General features: G+C 35.3%; 1 protein-coding gene across 1 annotated transcript in view; it reads right to left on the bottom strand.

Annotated features, from left to right (window-relative positions):
• Positions 1-18,814, bottom strand: part of LOC148618067 (ras-related protein Ral-B-like) — a 39,831-nt gene that overhangs the window by 8,440 nt on the left and 12,577 nt on the right. Inside the window, exons 2-3 of the mRNA XM_088585927.1 lie at positions 9,579-9,664; positions 5,562-5,745 (exon numbers count right to left, since the gene is read on the bottom strand). Of these exons, the coding sequence (XP_088442053.1) occupies positions 5,562-5,745; positions 9,579-9,664 (270 nt within the window). The remainder of the gene's footprint in view (positions 1-5,561; positions 5,746-9,578; positions 9,665-18,814) is intronic.

Below are 18,814 nucleotides of genomic sequence, written 5' to 3' on the forward strand. Positions count from 1 at the left end.
TAACTTGTACAAGTGGACAGTCTTTAAGGTAGATAATTTCTGATATTTCTTGATTTTTCCCTAGTTTTTCTGGAAGATAATTTTGAACGAACTTACATATGAATTTGTATTTAACATAGGTCATCGAACTGATTTTGTAAGATGACAGAAAAAAAATGCATAAGTACATGTATGATCTACCATAAAGATATTGAATCTGGAATTATTGAATTTTTGTTTTTACAAAAATATTTTTATTTACACACAATGACTAATCATACAAAAAAAAAAAAACTTACTAAAGTGCGGCCTAAATATTACTTAAATTATTTTAAACGTATTATTTTTTGCGGTTGCTAATTTTCGCGGATTCTGTCAAGTAAACATATTCGCTGGTGTACATTCTGTCAAGTAAACACATTCGCTGGTGTGCATTTTCGCGGATTCTGTCAAGTAAAGGCTAGAAACCAGTAATTCCACTTCCCATATGCTTCTATGCTAATTTCACAATATTCAATGGCTTCTCTGGACTTTACCTTAACTTTAACCTACAGAGGACTATATATCAGCATGATTCTACATGTGTCAGCTCACAGTCCTCAGAATGGCATGTAGGGTTAGCAGACTTGCAGTGCAGTACTGGTCACCGGAAGTGAAGGATCTATAAATAGCATGGGAAATCCAAGTGTTTTTACAAGATCGGGGTATATTTAGAAATCATTATGGAGATTAGGCTTCATATTACAAGAAGCAAAATCACCTATAAAATGTACAGAAATGTTTTTCCTTTCAGAAACTGTTTAAAGTATTAAAATAAAATGAGAACTTTTTTTCACAGCACTATGAGGAACAGGGGTAATTTCTACGTAGGACTATTTTTGCGTACGTTCCAAATGCTCATTGGTTGAATTGGTGGTCTGTAACCTAAACATACTCGCTGATGTACATTCTGTCAAGTAAACATACTCGCTGGTGTACATTCTGTGTACATTCTGTCAAGTAAACATACTTGATGGTGTACATTCTGTGTACATTCTGTCAAGTAAACATACTCGCTGGTGTACATTTTCGCGGATTCCGTCAATTGTTTGTTTGTTTGTTGGGGTTTAACGTCCGAGCAGCAATATTTCAGCTATATTCAGACAATGAACATGAAATGGATGATAAAATGAACATGAAATGATAAAAAAAAGGATGGGTCACAAGGACAACAGGGTCGACAAATTTTGATTGCCACTAGAAAAAGGGGGGATGGGTAAGGTCGGGCAATTTAGCCTCCTGTGGCGGAGCGCAAAGGTTCCTACTCCTATCGAATACCACAGCAGGGTTCTTTAACGTGCGAGGAACGTGGCATCTTTCCCAACACGGTGCACCACTATGGTTTGCGGTCAGGTTTTCCGTATTATAGCCTGACAACCCCAGCATATAACACGCCAGGGGTACCCCCATTCCACCACCTGGGGCACACATCCCAGTTGCTCTGTGGGCAGAGCGCCTAGCCCCCGGCTAGGTTTCTGAGCACTATTTAGTCGCCTTTTACGACAAGCTTAGCGCTGCTGCAGGCCTATTCTTTTAACACCCGGACCTGCACAGGGCGGATTCCGTCAAGTAAACATACTCGCTGGTATACATTTTCTCGGATTCTATCAAGTAAACATACTGGCGGGTGTAGATTTTCGCGGATTCTGTCAAGTAAACATACTCGCTGGTATACATTTTCGCGGATTGTCAAGTAAACATACTCGATGGTGTACATTGTCGCGGATTCTGTCAAGTAAACATAGTCGCTGGTGTACATTTTTAAAAAATACTGATAGTTATATTATGAAATGAAATAATTTCGCGGTTACTTATTCTTCGCGCTTTTTTCTTGCGGAAAAAATTAGAACGTTGACATTATGTACTTATGATTTCATAAACTGAAGACTGATGAAATGTGGGCAAGAGCAACATGGAATCTCATATAAAGCATATCTGATTTGTCTTTAATAAGAAATGTAAATATGTAAACAGTGTGCAAAATAGATACCTTTGTAAGATTCCTATAGTTTCATAATGAGTGAAAGTTGAATATCGCAAAATATCAACTTAAGATTTTTGATTAAAATAAAAGAGCCTCGGTAAATTTTCGTTATGATGTTCAAATTAAATAAAACGAGTTGATGGTCATTGTGTAATATCGAAAATAACTAGCCTTCCAAAAGGTAGATATAACGACCAAATCATAGAGATATATTGAGTTCAAGATAACACAAAAGATTAATATTACCATTGACAACATAAAATGACAAAAAAATTACTTAGTTCAAAAATATTTAGGAATTTTGTTTTAATGGGGAAAATCCTCTTAGGGTAAATCACTATAATATATGTGAGAACAGATAGTTTAACAAAGATGACTATGAAGCCAACTAAATATTTCTCCTTTTGTAAAAATGAATTGAAGGAAACTATATTTGTAAATGTCATTGCGTTTTACCTTAATTGTTTGTTTGTTTGTTTGTTTGTTGGGGTTTAACGTCCGAGCAGCAATATTTCAGCTATATTCAGACGATGAACATGAAATGGATGATAAAATGAACATGAAATGAAAAAAAAAGGATGGGACACAAGGACAATAGGGTCGACAAATTTTGATTGCCACTAAATATGATTTTGTAGTACATGGTCAATATATAATCTATACAATTTACTTGTGTAATTGTTCATGCATGTTCTTCAGTTTAAGGTTGAGAAAGTAATGAAATTAATCAAAACAGTTCAGTTGATTTCTATAAAAAAATGTTAACCACTTTGGTTCATAGGTCATTATATACCAAAGCAGCTATTTTAGTTTTCCCCGACCTCCTTAATTACATTTTTGCTTTTTTCTCTAATCACTAACGGGACATACTGGATGCATGTACAACGTAAAAATGTAAAGATACACAGAACCTATTTCCCCAGCCATGTAAGACGGACTCAAACAAAAAAATGTAATCAAGAGAACCAAGATTCAAGCAGTAATCAAAAGAATATATTCCAAGGATAACAGCTAGACAAAGAAAACAGACACAATCACAACAAAGTACATGAAATAACCAAAATGAAACCGTTCAAGTAAATTAGAAATACTGCTAGCAAGGTCACGATGAGAATATCCCCGCTTCAAATGAACTTAAATGACAAATGTTTGTTGGATTATCTCCCTTTATCATCCTACAGCCCAGAGTAACTAAACAATTAACAGACTGTCACTATTACCGGTACACTGGACATTTTGAAAGCATTTCCTTGATTACATCATTTATTTTCCATAAAAATTAATTTAAAATTTAAGATAAAATTTGAATAAGCAGAGCTTACAAGTTCACTCCTTCTGCACCTTATTGTATTCCTACTTGACTTTTTATGAGCAACTTTGCGGGTATTTCAAGGCAGGCAGAGGACGCTTTTCTTACCGGTGACCCTGGTCAATGCTCTCAGTTTTTAGTTGAGTCCAAACTGCTTATTTACTAATGTTGCTTTGTATGCGTTATTTTGGTTATTTTATGTTATGCATGTCTGTTTTCAATATCTGGTCTTTGTCCCTGGATTACATTCTTTTGATTTCTGCTTGAATCTTGGTTTTCTTCGATTATTCTTTCATGCACAACTACATATGATACTTAAACTTTCTTTACAATATGCGTAAGAGGAAAGGAAAATTATGACACAGTGAAGTGAAAATGAATATAAATTGAATATGCTCAATGCTCATGATTCAAAATTATCAAAAGCTTGATGACGTGTTAAATTCCATTTACGTCATGAAACGAAGCAAACATAATCACTCCTTATCGTCAGGCTAGTGAATAGAAATTAGCTCCATCATTTATGACGACAATGCCTAAATCCGTCATATTAATAATACTTGACTTGTTTTTGGCCTTATCATTTTGAAATGTCATTATATCAACTCAAGATGTTTTGATGTCGATTAAATCGCTGACACAGTGTAGTAAGCAAGTGACGATGCCCAATAAATCAAACCAGAACGTCTCTCCACTGATACATGCCACAGCTCCATTTAAACTTGCCTTTGGGAGAGAACTTGATAACCGTCTAATGGATTCTAACGCATATCCAGAGAACTAATAGCATTGATTATCTTAGACAGATACAAAAATAATGACCCTTTTTTGCATACGGCTACTGTTGTTCACTGCCAGGGCAATGGAATAATTATTTTCTGGCAGGGTTAATTTCTATTATGGGAATACTTCAGTGCTATGGTAAACAGTGACTTATGTACCATTAGAGCCAACTACTTAATTGTTGTTCTGTCACAAGAATACTATTAATGGAATGTGGGTTAACGTCCATTGCTAGACATAAATGAATTCATTACGAGAACTGCCATCATGCAAGCAAATCTTGATTTAAGTAACTCTTAAAAGTAACCAATAAGGAAATAGAAAGTTACACCACTTAGATATACAGCTGTGATTCCAAAGCTGTTTTCACTTTATTACTTTATACTCAAGTAGCGACCTCTTCAAATCAAATAACTGACAGTAAATACATACAAAACAATACAGGAATTATATATAAACATTAATAATATTCAAAACTTGAAAAATACTGCAAGCTTACTTCACGGTGTTAATCTTAAATAACAAGACAGCAATATTTTTGAAGGCAAACATTGATCGTATTGATAAATGGAACGCCAGAATTAAATAACAAAATTATGCTAATTTGTAATTTTTTAGCGAATTTCCCTAAAACTGAATTTGTTCGAGGATGGTTTCAGATAATTATGTTATTTTGTCGGTAAAACACCGAAGAAAATCAATTTTATATACAGTTGTTAATGACGGTTTCGTGTATACATAATTTGTGTGAAATAAGAAACATATCCTCCGAGATCGATACTAAATTATTCAACTATTGGTATTTAATTGGTGCAAATGATTTGCTTTAGACTTTAGCTTTTGTCATATCTAATGTCTTATCACGGATTTTGCACTCATACCTACAAACAATGTTTTTTCTTTTTACTCCTCATACTTATCTTTGAAAAGGATTAGTTAATACTATATAGTCTTTACTTTCGATGATTAAAACTCAATGCCTACTGTGAAAGTAATATATATTACCCCCCCCCCCCAAAAAAAAAAAAAAAAAAAATATTAATAATAATAATAATAGACAAGTTCTCCCTTTTTTCAGTTGACTTTTTCCGTTTGTTTTATTTGATACAAATGTAAAAGAAGAATAGAGAAGGGACGTCGGAAACGAAAAACTATACCCGTTAATTACACCAGCTTGAAAAATACACTACGTAACTAAAGAATGAAATGGGAAGTAATCAAGATAAATTACCATTATTGCAGAAGTTCACATATTTATGGCAACTTTCTACAGTAAAACGTATAATCGATGTGATATAACAGTCCAAAACTATTTTTTTTTAGAAAATCTTATTTGCAATCGAAAAGTGACCAAAGACTTCCGTTCTTCTCCCAACTTCCATTTAATTGAATACTTGCATATCACAGTAAGTTTGTATATTGTGGATTTAAACAACAAATCATCAGGACTACATAAATAATGATTACCTTCAATATCTATCTTTCTCTTGCGTGCTAGGTCTATTTTGTTGGCAACAAGAATGATAGCTTTATCTGAAGCTAGTTCATCCCTTAACTGATGAAGTGTATCTACTGCCACCTCAAAAGAGTTTCTATCATTGGAGGAAAATACAACGATATAAGCATCTACTTGGGTTTCATCTAAGTCAACCTGAAATAAGAAGCATACAAATTAAAAAAAATATATATTTTTTTTAAAATTATTTAATTTACTAAACATGTTTTTTTTTTAAACAGAAGACGCTTATCCTACCGGTGCACATGGGTCGTGTCTAGGTTTTGAATAAATCCGGGTAACTTATTGTGCTTACATTGGGTATCTGTATTATAAATAATGTTTGTACTTAAGTTTTAAGCTAATCTGGCCGTAGGCCATGTGAGCTATTGCCATCACTTGGCGTCCGTCGTCGTCGTTGTTAACAATTTATCAAACAGTTTCTTCTCTAAAACGAGTACATGGATTTAGATGAAAATTAGCATAATTGTTCCTTAGGGTATCCTGCACAACATGTTCGTTTGATTTTGTGATCCGTGAAAAAAAACCCGGCTGCCTTTACTAAAAATAAAACGTGTCAGACAGAGGTTTTTTGCATATGTCTCCAAAAACCAAATTCTTACTGAGTAAAATAAGTAGTATGACTAAATCTATCTGCGGTCAAATCTTGAAAATCTAGACCCTTGTTAGAGTTACTGCCCTTTTAGATCGTTTTTGCTGCTTAAGATTTTATTATATTAAAAAAAATTTCAAAAAATTATTGTACAGAATTCAGTGAAAGTTGGAAGATTCTCTCCTAAGGTATCCTGCAAAAAATGATCGCCGTTGCTAAAACATTATGAGGGCAGACAGCAATATTTGCATATATCTCAAACAGTTTTTAGGTTTAACCAAATTCTGACATGGAGTTATAGTGTCCAGATTAATGAGATCTATCTGGTCAAATTTTGGTGAAAAATCGGTGGACCAATGTAAAAGTGATTGCCTTTTATGGACTTTTTGTTACTATTTTTTATGTTTTGACTTTTAAAATTCTTCTCCTCTGAAACTACTGAACAAGAATCAGTGAAATATGGTATGATTGATCCTAGGGTATCCTGCACAAAATGACGATTGGGAATTTTTTATCTATGAAAATATGGATGCTTTAACAAGACATTTAATGTGGATTATCAACTTGAATGATTCAGGCTCTCTAGTTATTGTCTTTATATATTGACTTGAGTTTTGAATATCGCATAGAACCATGCTAATTCATCACCGACTATGCAATCATAGCCATAGGAGACAAATGCAAAAGATGCATAAGGGGCGAACTTGTAAGCTCTACTTATTCAAACTTTATCTTAAACTTTAACTTAAATTTTATGGGAAATGAATGATTTAATCAAGGACATGTCTTCAAAATGTCCAGTGTACCGGTAATAGACAGCCTGGTAATTGTTTAGTTACTCGGGGCTATGAATGAGAACTGTTGTCTTGGGTAATATGTAACGGTTTTTTTTGGGTTTTTTTCGAAGTTCTTATGTATATCCTAAGAAAATAGTTATCACCTACAGACCATAAACAAACCACATCAGCGTCAAATAATGACATAAGAACTTTGTTACAATATTAAATGACCTTCTTGAACTTAAGAAAAAACCTATTTCACTCCTGCAGTAAATCATTGATCGAAAGCTCCTAACCATGTCTGATAAACATTTCTTATTTAACCAAACTGATAAGCAACCCACAACCTGAACTTGTCAAACATTCCATTTATTTCATAAGTCTAGCAATAGAAAATTATTATCGAACAAACATCCATGGCGATATGGCAATAACAAATCCACATCAATAACAGAAACACCAAACGTTGTTTAATAACACAATACTGATGGTAAATTACAAACACAAATGAGGTCATGTTAAGGTGAAGACCGATTGTCGTTATCAGTAGTGTCTTTAGTTCATTGTCCTTATATATCAAAAATAGTATCTACAACAGCCAGTGCAATAAGCTTAAATAATGGGTTTAACATTTAAAGCATCATCTATACCTTTTGTGTCATTGAAACAAATTATAACGTTAAAAGCAACGTCTTAGGCAATACAACCATGGAAAACAATATTTGAAGCATCAACCACAATAACAATAACAGTAAAACCACGAATATCAATTTTGAAAGAATCAACCAAAGCTCATAATGGCAGAAAAAATACAAGAATAACAATACGGAAAGATTCAACACATCTCAATGGCAGTGAAAGAACATTTAAGGCATTGACCACAGCGTAGTGAAGCAATGGATAACAGTGCTGGAAGCATCAAATACAGCTCAGAAAATGGCAGTGAAACCCTGGATGACCACACAGGAAACATTAACCAAAACTCGCAAGGGCAGTAGAATTAAGAATATCATTACTGAAAACATCAACCATAACTAACAACGTTGCTCTCTAAAATCTAGATTGCCAAATACAATACAGTTATCTCCATTCTGCTGCAACTGTCAAATATATTTGTCAAAATAACCTATGAAAATATTTAGAAATAACTATGCATTAAATATTACGACTGTCAATCGTGGAATTGACCTCCTGTAATTTACAAATTAAAGTACGCATTGCATTAGATTAATCATTTGTGCTGTGTGCAATTGAGTTTTAAAACAATGCTTTCACTCATGTATGAAATTCAATCCGAACGCGACCTACTAAACTCTTTCACCTCATTAACGGTACCAAATATAGTACCAGTAAAATTAGACTGCAATAATTTTTACAAATAAGGGAAGGACTTGGTAATTCACACGTTATTATCGATGCTGATGTAATTAGAGATATTCAAAACAATAACCCCGGTTACGACATGTTGAACTAGTCATAGAAATACAACTTCTATGTCTCTAAACAAAGAATCTTAAAATGTATGAGCATACAATTTGAAAACTACGTGCTTTGGTTGAGTTTCCTCTTGCGGTTTATTCAAACCGTCTAGCGTCTTATTTTCATAACGAGAATGTGATTATTTTTCTTAATTGTAACACATGAATGTTTATTTGTTGGGGTTTAACTTCCGAGCAGCAATATTTCTGCTATATTCAGACGATGAACATGAAATTGATGATAAAATGAACATGAAATGATGATGAAATGAAAAAGGGATGGGACACAAGGACAATGGGGGGTCGACAAATTTTGATTGCCACAGGAAATAGGGAGAGGTGGGTAGGGTCGGGCAATTTAGCCTCCTGTGGCGGAGCCCTATGGTTCCTACTCCGGGAGAATACCACAGTAGGGATCTTTAACGTGCGAGGAATGTGGCATCTTTCCCAACACGGTGCACCACTATGGTTTGCGGTCAGGTTTTCCGTATTATAGCCTGACAACCCCAGCATGTTACACGCCAGCGGTACCCCATTCCACAACCTGGGGCACACATCCCAGTTGCTCTGTGGGAAGAGCGCCCTTACCCCCCCCCCCCCGGGCAAGGGTTCTGAGCACTATTTAGTCGCCGTTTACGACAAGCTTAGCGCTGCTGCAGGCCTATTCTTTTAACACCCGGACCTGTACGGGGAGTAACACATGAACTACTTATTAGTCTTTGTAAAGTATATTTTCTAGGCTTTAGCTACTATTGGCCTTTTCTTACTCAAGATCATTAAAAGAGATAATTTTTTCGATAAACATGCACATGTACTCAGGTGCAGAAGAAAAAATACTCTTTGATCCCTAATTCGGTAAGACCCATGACCCACAAAGTTTAAGTATGACATTTGGTATGAAGCCTAGTGGTACAATTTATAAATGATCCATAATCTAATACCAAGATCATTGTGTTGACCCTAATCGTTTACGGCGACAACGCAATATAATAACACGACAAAACAGAAAAATAAAATGAACAATAATTCAATTTTGCTGTCTTAAATTTTGCTAGGGAACGCCAAAATATGGCATGGCTATATATGTACGACTCAAGAAATTAATATTGACGTACAAACCTCGTCATCTTCTGGGTCAATGAAACTCAGTGTTGATTCTTCACCATCCAACTGAACTGTTATTATCTTTTCTTCTTCTCTGTCAACTTAAAAAGAAAATGTTACTGTTAGACAAGTTACAAAAAGTTGCTCAACTCTTTAACGATGTAAAATAGAGTACGAGGCTAATCAAACCAGTGAAATAGTGTTGTTACTGCAAGTAATTGATAGTGTAAATAGTTTTGGGGAAATTAAATTACTATATATATAACAGTTGTGGCAAATCATTGATAATGAAAAACACTTGTTCAGGCAAGTCATAAGAATATAAAACAGTTGTTCTGGCAAATTATGGGCAATGTAATACAATGTTGAGGCAAATCATTAACCATGTGCGACAAATGTTGAGGCAAGTCATTGACTGTGAGACAAATATTACTGCAAGCTATTGACCATGTACCAAAATATTGAGGTAAGTCATTTACCATGTAACAAAGTATTGAGGGAAGTCATTGACCATGTAACAAATTTTTGAGGCAAGTGATTGACCATGTAACAAATTATTGATGCAACTCCTTGACCATGTAAGACAAATATTGAGGCAAGATAATGACCATGTTAGTTATGTACAAATTTTCAGTCTTCGTAAATTATTTAAAACACCAAGACCAAACTACTATCCAAAACTTTATATTTTTACCGTATATAACTCAGGAATATCTTTGACAATTTGCCGATGTAATGTGTTTCTTATGTCCTTTAACACGTACATTAAAATGTACGTATATATCCAGAAATATAGTCATTGACCATGTAAAATTGATATTAAAGCAAGATGCTGGTTATCTAAAATATGTAGAAATCTTTAAAATTTATCAAATGTTTGAACAAGTATAAAGAAAACTTATCTTGAAACAACAACGACCAAAACGTTATCAACACACGTCGAAATTATTTGACCAAAAGCTTAATTAATAAATCGAAACGTATATAATATAACAAAGAATTACAACGGAGAAAGAACACTTTTCATTCCCAATGAGACATTATTGCAGACAGATGATTTTTTAAGTCTTAAAGCATTATTCAGACGGAAGCTTTTTTCTTTATTATAATACAACATAATCTATAGACTTGATAGACTACGTTACGATTTATTACGTATTAGTCGATTAATATTTTAAAATTACTCTACTACATGTATCCAAGACTTTACAATTTTATCCAAATATAACTCAAGAAAATCTGTGTAAATTTCTCGTTGTAATGTGTTAACGATGTACTTTAGTGTTTAGGCACGTGTGTTAGCAGTGTAATATGTTAACGATGTACTTTAGTCTTTCGGCACGTGTGTTCGCAGTGCAATATGTTAACGATATATTTTAGCGTTTAGGCACGTGTGTTCGCAGTGTAATATGTTAACGATGTACTTGGGCGTTTAGGCACATGTGTTCGCACTCAAAAACTCAACTGAGGAAATCCTCAGTTAGAGATTTGTTTATAATACCCGGGCCAGACTGACAGTAGTTGTACGCTATATGACAATCAATCTCGCTCTCTAGTATGCCGCATGCTTTTGAAAAAGCTGTGATTACACAATTTAAGTGCTTATCTGTAAAAAAAATCGGGCAAAATGTGTATAAGGTGTGGCACATAAAAACATTTATTGCATTTTCCACGTTTTTTTTTCTCTCATAACCCCAGAAATAACAATAAAGTGTCTGTAAAGTTTGCCACCTTAAAATATTGATTCGTCAAGTATAGATGAAATTCATTATGAAAAATGGCGAGAAAATTTTCCCGCACTCTTTCCTAAATAAGCAGTAAAAAACATATAGGTCACAGATGTTTCGGGATAAATTCAAGCAGAATATCAGTTGTTTTTCAAATGTAGTAATTTTGGACAAACATGAATAAATAGGAAAAATGACGTGCCATCCATTACCCGATTCTTACATAGAAAGGTGCTTAAGTCTTCGTTCGCCAAACTAATGAAGGCGATTCTTACATAGAAAGGTACTTAAGTCTTCGTTTGCCAAACTAAGGCAATTCTGACACAGAAAGGTACTGAAGTCTTCGATTGCCAAAGAATGAAGGCGATTCTTACACAGAAAGGTACTTAAGTCTTCGTTTGCCAAACTAATTTAGGCGATTCTTACACAGAAAGGTACTTATGTCTTCGTCTGCCAAACTAATGAAGGCGGTTCGTTACAGAAAGGTTCTTAAGTCTTCATTTGCCAAAGAATGAAGGCGATCATGCTATCATGAGACTACCAACGTGATTTACTAAATCAGAAACGGTCGATTTTAATAACGATAATGTAGTAATAGACTAGAATATTTATCTTTAAAGCTCAATTATGAAATTAAAACGGACATTTGTAAGGATTTTTTTTAATATTTCGTAAATGTTTTGACTTGAATCTAAGACTAAAAAAATTAAACACTTGGATATGATTAAACTAAATTTAAAAAAAGAACAATACATGGCTTTAGAAAAGATTTCTAATTTGATTTTATAGATTTGAGTAGTGTAGTAGCAGTATTTGACTGATCTATAATAAGTCATTTAACAGTTCAGTAGTCAGTACAATTGAATTTTTTGGCCTAGCGGTTTAATCGTTGTTTATTATAACATGGCTTTTCGTTTCGTTGCATTTCCATTAGGCATTGTACATCAAGCTTCCGCTTGACATGCAGAGAGAGCATTGAATGGCGACTGGTTATCACCTTTTTATCTCAAACAACTGCTAATAACAAGGTTTACTGCCGTGTTGATGTATTAAAATAATGTTAGTTATAAAATAATTTTGACGTGGATATTGAGGAGTTTGTAGAGATTTGAATGCTAGAAAAAGCTATTTCTTCAAAGGTTGTTATGTTGTTTGTTGGGGTTTAATGCCCAAGCAGCAATATTTCAGCTATATTCAGACGATGAACATGAATTGGATGATAAAATAAACATGAAATGATGAAATGAAAAAGGGATGGGACACAAGGACAATGGGGTCGACAAATTTTGATTGCCACTAGATATAGGGAGAGGTGGGTAGGGTCGGGCAATTTAGCTTCCTGTGGCGGAGCCCTATGGTTCCTACTCCAGAAGAATACCACAGTAGGGTTCTTTAACGTGCGAGGAACGTGGCATCTTTCCCAACACGTTGCACCACTATGGTTTGCGGTCAGGTTTTCCGTATTATAGCCTTACAACCCCAGCATGTTACATGCCAGAGGTACCCCATTCCACCACCTGGGACACAGATCCCAGTTGCTCTGTGGGCAGAGCGCCCTAGCCCCCGGCTAGGGTTCTGAGCACTATTTAGTCGCCTTTTACGACAAGCTTAGCGCTGCTGCAGGTCTATTCTTTTGATAACCGGACCTGCACGGGGTTCTTCAAAGGTTATCTGACTTTGTTTTTCATATGATAATTTTCTCAGGTTTACTCGAAAGATAAAAAACACCGAGAGAAAGTGTGACATGTAGTTCATGAGTCCACCAATACATACGATTGAAGTTCGCAAGAATTGATGTGAAATTTAATCAGGATTTTCATGCAAAATATTGCGTGTCCATTTTGCGCATTATTTGGTTTCATTATTAATTACTAATTGAGGGGAAGTTCAACGAATTTTATAACACACATTAACAATTAGTGAATGCACTTTTCTTGAGGAATGTTTTATGAAAAATAGTAGTGTCAGTTTGTGCAGATGCAATGCAACGTTTTCATCTTTCACTACAGAAGTTTTATGGTCGTCATCATGAACTCGTGGATCGTTATGGTGTATCCATCTGCACCATGAAAACTGATTTATTCAACGGGTCATAGTTTTCTTTCCCTCGTTTGTCTACCCCGGACTTGACTCTTTATGAGCGGGTGTTTCTAGAAAAGCAGAGAACGCTCACCCTACCGGTGCACCTGGTCCATGCTCCCAGTTTTTAGTGGAGTCAAAGTTGCTCATTTGCTTTTGTTACTTTGTATGTATAATTTTAGTTGCTTTATGTTCTTTGTTGTGTATGTCTGTTTTCCATGTCTGGTCTTTGTCCCTGGATTGCGATCTATTGTTTACCGCTACAACTTTGGTTCCCTTGTTTACTCTCTCACAAAAAAACACAAAGAAAACAAAAACAACAAAAAATAAATTTAATACACTTTTTAAAAAAAAATTATTTAAAAGCCTAATGAGACGAGGTTCATATATGTCAGTTAGAAACTACCCTTATATAAAACTACTTTTACAGGTGCTAAATGTATAACATCATATAAATGTTAAAATAACAGTAAAAAATAACATTTAAAAAATAACAGAAATGAATCAGCATAACACTTCATAGAGAAGTAATTCACGAGTATCGGTTATCAAAGGTTGTTTGTAAGTAAATCGTTAGTTCAAAATACAAAAATATCAATAACATATATTGCAAATTTCGATATGCTGTATAAGTGTTTCATGGAGTAACCTCTCATCAGCATCATTAGAATCAAATATTTGGAAGATCTCAATCCAAAAAAAATAAGTATATAAATGAAGTATTAGTACCAAAAATTATCGAAATAGGAAGGCAAATCCATCACTAAGAGGTTCTACAATGTACAATACAAGGAATGGAGCCTCGCTGCTTAAGGTCTTGTCAATAGGTTTTGTTTTAAAAATTTCATTATAATATCTTCGTTTTGTCATAGCAATTTCTATAGGATAGTTGGACTGTGTCTTGATTTGTTTAAAATTAACTCACAAAGAGTAACTAATTGTACCAAAGAAAAAAAAACTATAAAAATGACTAAATATATTACAGAAGTTAAAACGACCAGTTACAGGAAAATAGCCTTAAATAACTTATATTACAAGAAAAGACATTAATTTTGTTCTTAAATTTAATCAGTCTTACCCCAATTAAAGATCGTTATTTTAAGTAATAAGGCTGTTGCATGACAAAAGGTCCTTTACAAGAGTAAAAAAGGTTTTATACCGCGCATTTATGGAATAAACGCCATATTGTAAAGTTATACATCCTTTGTTAAGATAACAGACATAAAGAAGCTCAACCTATGTGGTTAGTAGAACCCTATTTAAAGCTTCCTAGTAGACCATCAACACACTATAATTCCAATTACAGAATTTATTTAGCGATATTTGCGTTTCAAGACTCCGTGTGGTGATGAATGTCCTTCTGTAATGGATAGCTCAAACAAAATTAGTAGGCGCATATCCTTTTAAGTAAGATCAATTTGTTCTGGAATCAGATTCCCGGCAAGAAACCCTTTAGAAAATCAGTGACATTTACAGAATCTTTATTCCTGTGAGTGATCACATTATTTTACAGCACGCATCACAAATCTCTGTAATTGCAATGATATTTTCCGTTTTCTCTTTTCTGGGAAGTTCTTGTAAGAGCGTCATCTGCTTCAACAACATTGTGACAGATTTACTTGGCGATAAATATTTTACTAGACTCTCTTTTTTTTTTTATTCTTTGATTCTTCAAACTTCTACATGTGTACATTCTACCGAACGAAGTTAATGAACAATATATGAATATTATCAAAAAGACCATCATCTTAGCTTTTCAATCGAAAAAATAAAGTTATGGTCACCCTCTGTTTTTTTGTAAAATGCAGAACATTACCTCTTCCATATAAAATTGTTTTTCTAAATTAAAACGAAGTTTTGGTCTGAGTACTTGTCCATTATATTTTAACAATTTGAAAAAAAAATTACTATAAATTACGATATAGGCCCGCACAAATGAAATAAACCAAGACACGGTCTCCATATCAGAGATTTTGTCAAACTTAAACAGTTAAGAATTTAACAACTGAAGAATCACACCTTTACATACAGTGTTGTGGATCGATTTAAAAAAGAAATTTCCCAATTAATTATTATATACCTACAGTGTTGTGGATAGGTTTAAACTGATATATATCTAAACAAATTTCCCAGTTAATTATTATATGAAACTTTATAGGATTTTCACATAGATTTTGATTTTATATCCAATTAAACAAAATAATGCAAAGCAACTTTGTTAAGAAATGCGTCATGAAAAAATTAAGACGTAATATAAAATGAAGCGTGGGAATATTTCAGGATTATGTCGTTAAAGTCATTTAAATAAAGCTATTCTCATAGACCTTGCATTAATACAAGATAATTGAACTATAGTAAATAAATATTGATTTATATAATAGTATCGGAAATTTATGAAAATTAAAGGGTTTCGAGTAAACCGAGACCATTTAATATATATAATTCAGAAATTTTCCACAACAGCTAATTAGTAATGTTTTTGTTCTAGTTTTAAGCGTTTACTGTACCCACAATAGTGACGCAATGGTCTTTAGATAACATCGTTTATAATCCAAACAACAATTTTAAACCAAACAATATTAACTTTGTCCATTTAAGATCAATGTCAGACTTCCCCGAATCGTTGAAGTTTCCGGCCTAGTCCTCATACTACCCAGAACACATCCACCGTGACACACACACACATATAACTGTCCCTTACTACCATACATCGTGTACTAAGTTACAGCCTTAGATTAATCCTACCAGGTCGAATGACCCGGCCAGAGAAAGCTATATTTTATATAGCCTAGCTGGCCGAGTGGTCTAGGCCGCTGGACCTATTGCAGACAGTGTTGCCCCCGTGCAGGTCCGGGTGTTAAAAGAATAGGCCTGCAGCAGCGCTAAGCTTGTCGTAAAAGGCGACTAAAAAGTGCTCAGAACCCTAGCCGGGGGCTAGGGCGCTCTGCCCACAGAGCAACTGGGATGTGTGTCCCAGGTGGTGGAATGGGGTACCCCTGGCGTGTTACATGCTGGGGTTGTAAGGCTATAATACGGAAAACCTGACCGCAAACCATAGTGGTGCACTGTGTTGGGAAAGATGCCACGTTCCTCGCACGTTAAAGAACCCTATTGTGGTATTCGATAGGAGTAGGAACCTTTGCGCTCCGCCACAGGAGGCTAAATTGCCGGACCCTACCCACCTCTCCCTATTTTCAGTGGCAATCACAATTTGTCGACCCCCCAATTCCCATCCTTTTTTTTATTTCATCATCATTTCATGTTCATTTCATCATCAATTTCATGTTCATCGTCTGAATATAGCTGAAATGTTGCTGCTCGGACGATAAACCCCAACAAACAAAACAGGCAGTGTTGCCATAGATGTCACAGCGGTACGAGTTCGAGTCCCGCGGAGGGAACAACCAAAATTCGCTTCGCAAATTTGACAGCTCTAACTTCGTTGAGAATTTTTCAGATCCTTCTATAAGTTTACTTTATCTTCCCTGTATCAATTTGATCGGATGGAGCAGTGTAGAGAATAGAGTCGTCACATTCTGAGACGATATATATATATATGTGTGTGTGTGTGTGTGTGTCGACCAGGCTCAACACGGGGGACTTCAATGGTCTTGTCCCCGGAAAGTTGAGTATAGTATTCAAACATAAAGGTCAAAAGGGCCATAGATGTATAAATTAATGAAAGGACATTATATATTTCACAGTAGGAGACATTATATTATCTTTTTTTATCAATATAAGTATCTTAGTGATGTATCGTGAGGAATGACAATTACTTTAGATCTTGCTTATCTTTGATTGGTTATCAATATGGAGTGTCTCCACTGACAGTCAAACAAGACGGAATTACAGAACTTTTACTTCCTCTGAAACCTGTTTTCTTTTGTCAATCTATCATTGTATGGTCACGAATCAACGATATTGTGTGATGCCATTAGAAATAGTTAAATAGGAATTCAAATAGTGGGTCGGGCTGGGTTATCGACCTCTTTATCCAATTACCTCCAAAGGTATTTAGCTCCTGCACAGTATAAACAAAATATTGCAATAGATACTTAATTTAAAATCGATTACGCCATTCAACCCACAAAAACAATAAATAGGAAGTTTACCCCATACAGGACTGTAGCATACCACTTCATTGAATCAGAGTAAATTTAATACAATTAATTTACGTTTAAGTATCTTTTTAATGCTATTGGTGATTCTCCTGGGGTATTTATTTGCATATTTGAGGTCTATAGATATCCTCCTTTCATACCTACAATCATTATTTGGAAATAACCCCGTGCAGGTCGGGTGTCAAAAGAATAGGCCTGCAGCAGCGCTAAGCTTGTCGTAAAAAGCGACTAAATAGTGCTCAGAAACCTAGCCGGGGGTTAGGCGCTCTGCCCACAGAGCAACTGGGATGTGTGCCCCAGGTGGTGGATTGATTGTTTGATTGTTTGTTGGGGTTTAACGTCCGAGCAGCAATATTTCAGCTATATTCAGACAATGAACATGAAATGGATGATAAAATGAACATGAAATGAAAAAAAAAGGATGGGTCACAAGGATAATAGGGTCGACAAATTTTGATTACCACTGGAAAAAGGGGGATGGGTAAGGTCGGGCAATTTAGCCTCCTGTGGCGGAGCGCAAAGGTTCCTACTCCTATCGAATACCACAGCAGGGTTCTTTAACGTGCGAGGAACGTGGCATCTTTCCCAACACGGTGCACCACTATGGTTTGCGGTCAGGTTTTCCTTATTATAGCCTGACAACCCCAGCATGTAACATGCCAGGGGTACCCCATTCCACCACCTGGGGCACGCATCCCAGTTGCTCTGTGGGCAGAGCGCCTAGCCCCCGGCTAGATTTCTGAGCACTATTTAGTCGCCTTATACGACAAGCTTAGCGCTGCTGCAGGCCTATTCTTTTAACACCCGGACCTGCACGGGGCTAGGTGGTGGAATGGGGTACCCCTGGCATGTTACATGCTGGGGTTGTCAGGCTATAATACGGAAAACCTGACCGCAAACCATAGTGGTGCACCGTGTTGGGAAAGATGCCACGTTTCTCGCACGTTAAAGAACCCTGCTGTGGTATTCGATAGGAGTAGGAACCTTTGCGCTCCGCCACAGGAGGCTAAATTGCCCGACCTTACCCATCCCCCCTTTTCTTAGTGGCAATCAAAATTTGTCGACCCTGTTGTCCTTGTGACCCATCCTTTTTTTTTATCATTTCATGCTCATTTTCTGAATATAGCTGAAATATTGCTGCTCGGACGTTAAACCCCAACAAACAAACAAACATATTTGGAAATAAAAAAAGGACTCCATCAATAATTAGTTGTGACGCTCATTACGACTAACATTACCTTAAATTAAAACATATACATTGATCTGTTTTGAGAGCAACGTGTTTTTGGCCTCATTTCGAATTTGTATATTTTTACATAACAGG

This window comes from Perna viridis, chromosome 5, assembly GCF_037379345.1.
Source record: "Perna viridis isolate PV_CMFRI_1.1 ecotype Kerala chromosome 5, ASM3737934v1, whole genome shotgun sequence".
Taxonomy (NCBI): domain Eukaryota; kingdom Metazoa; phylum Mollusca; class Bivalvia; order Mytilida; family Mytilidae; genus Perna; species Perna viridis.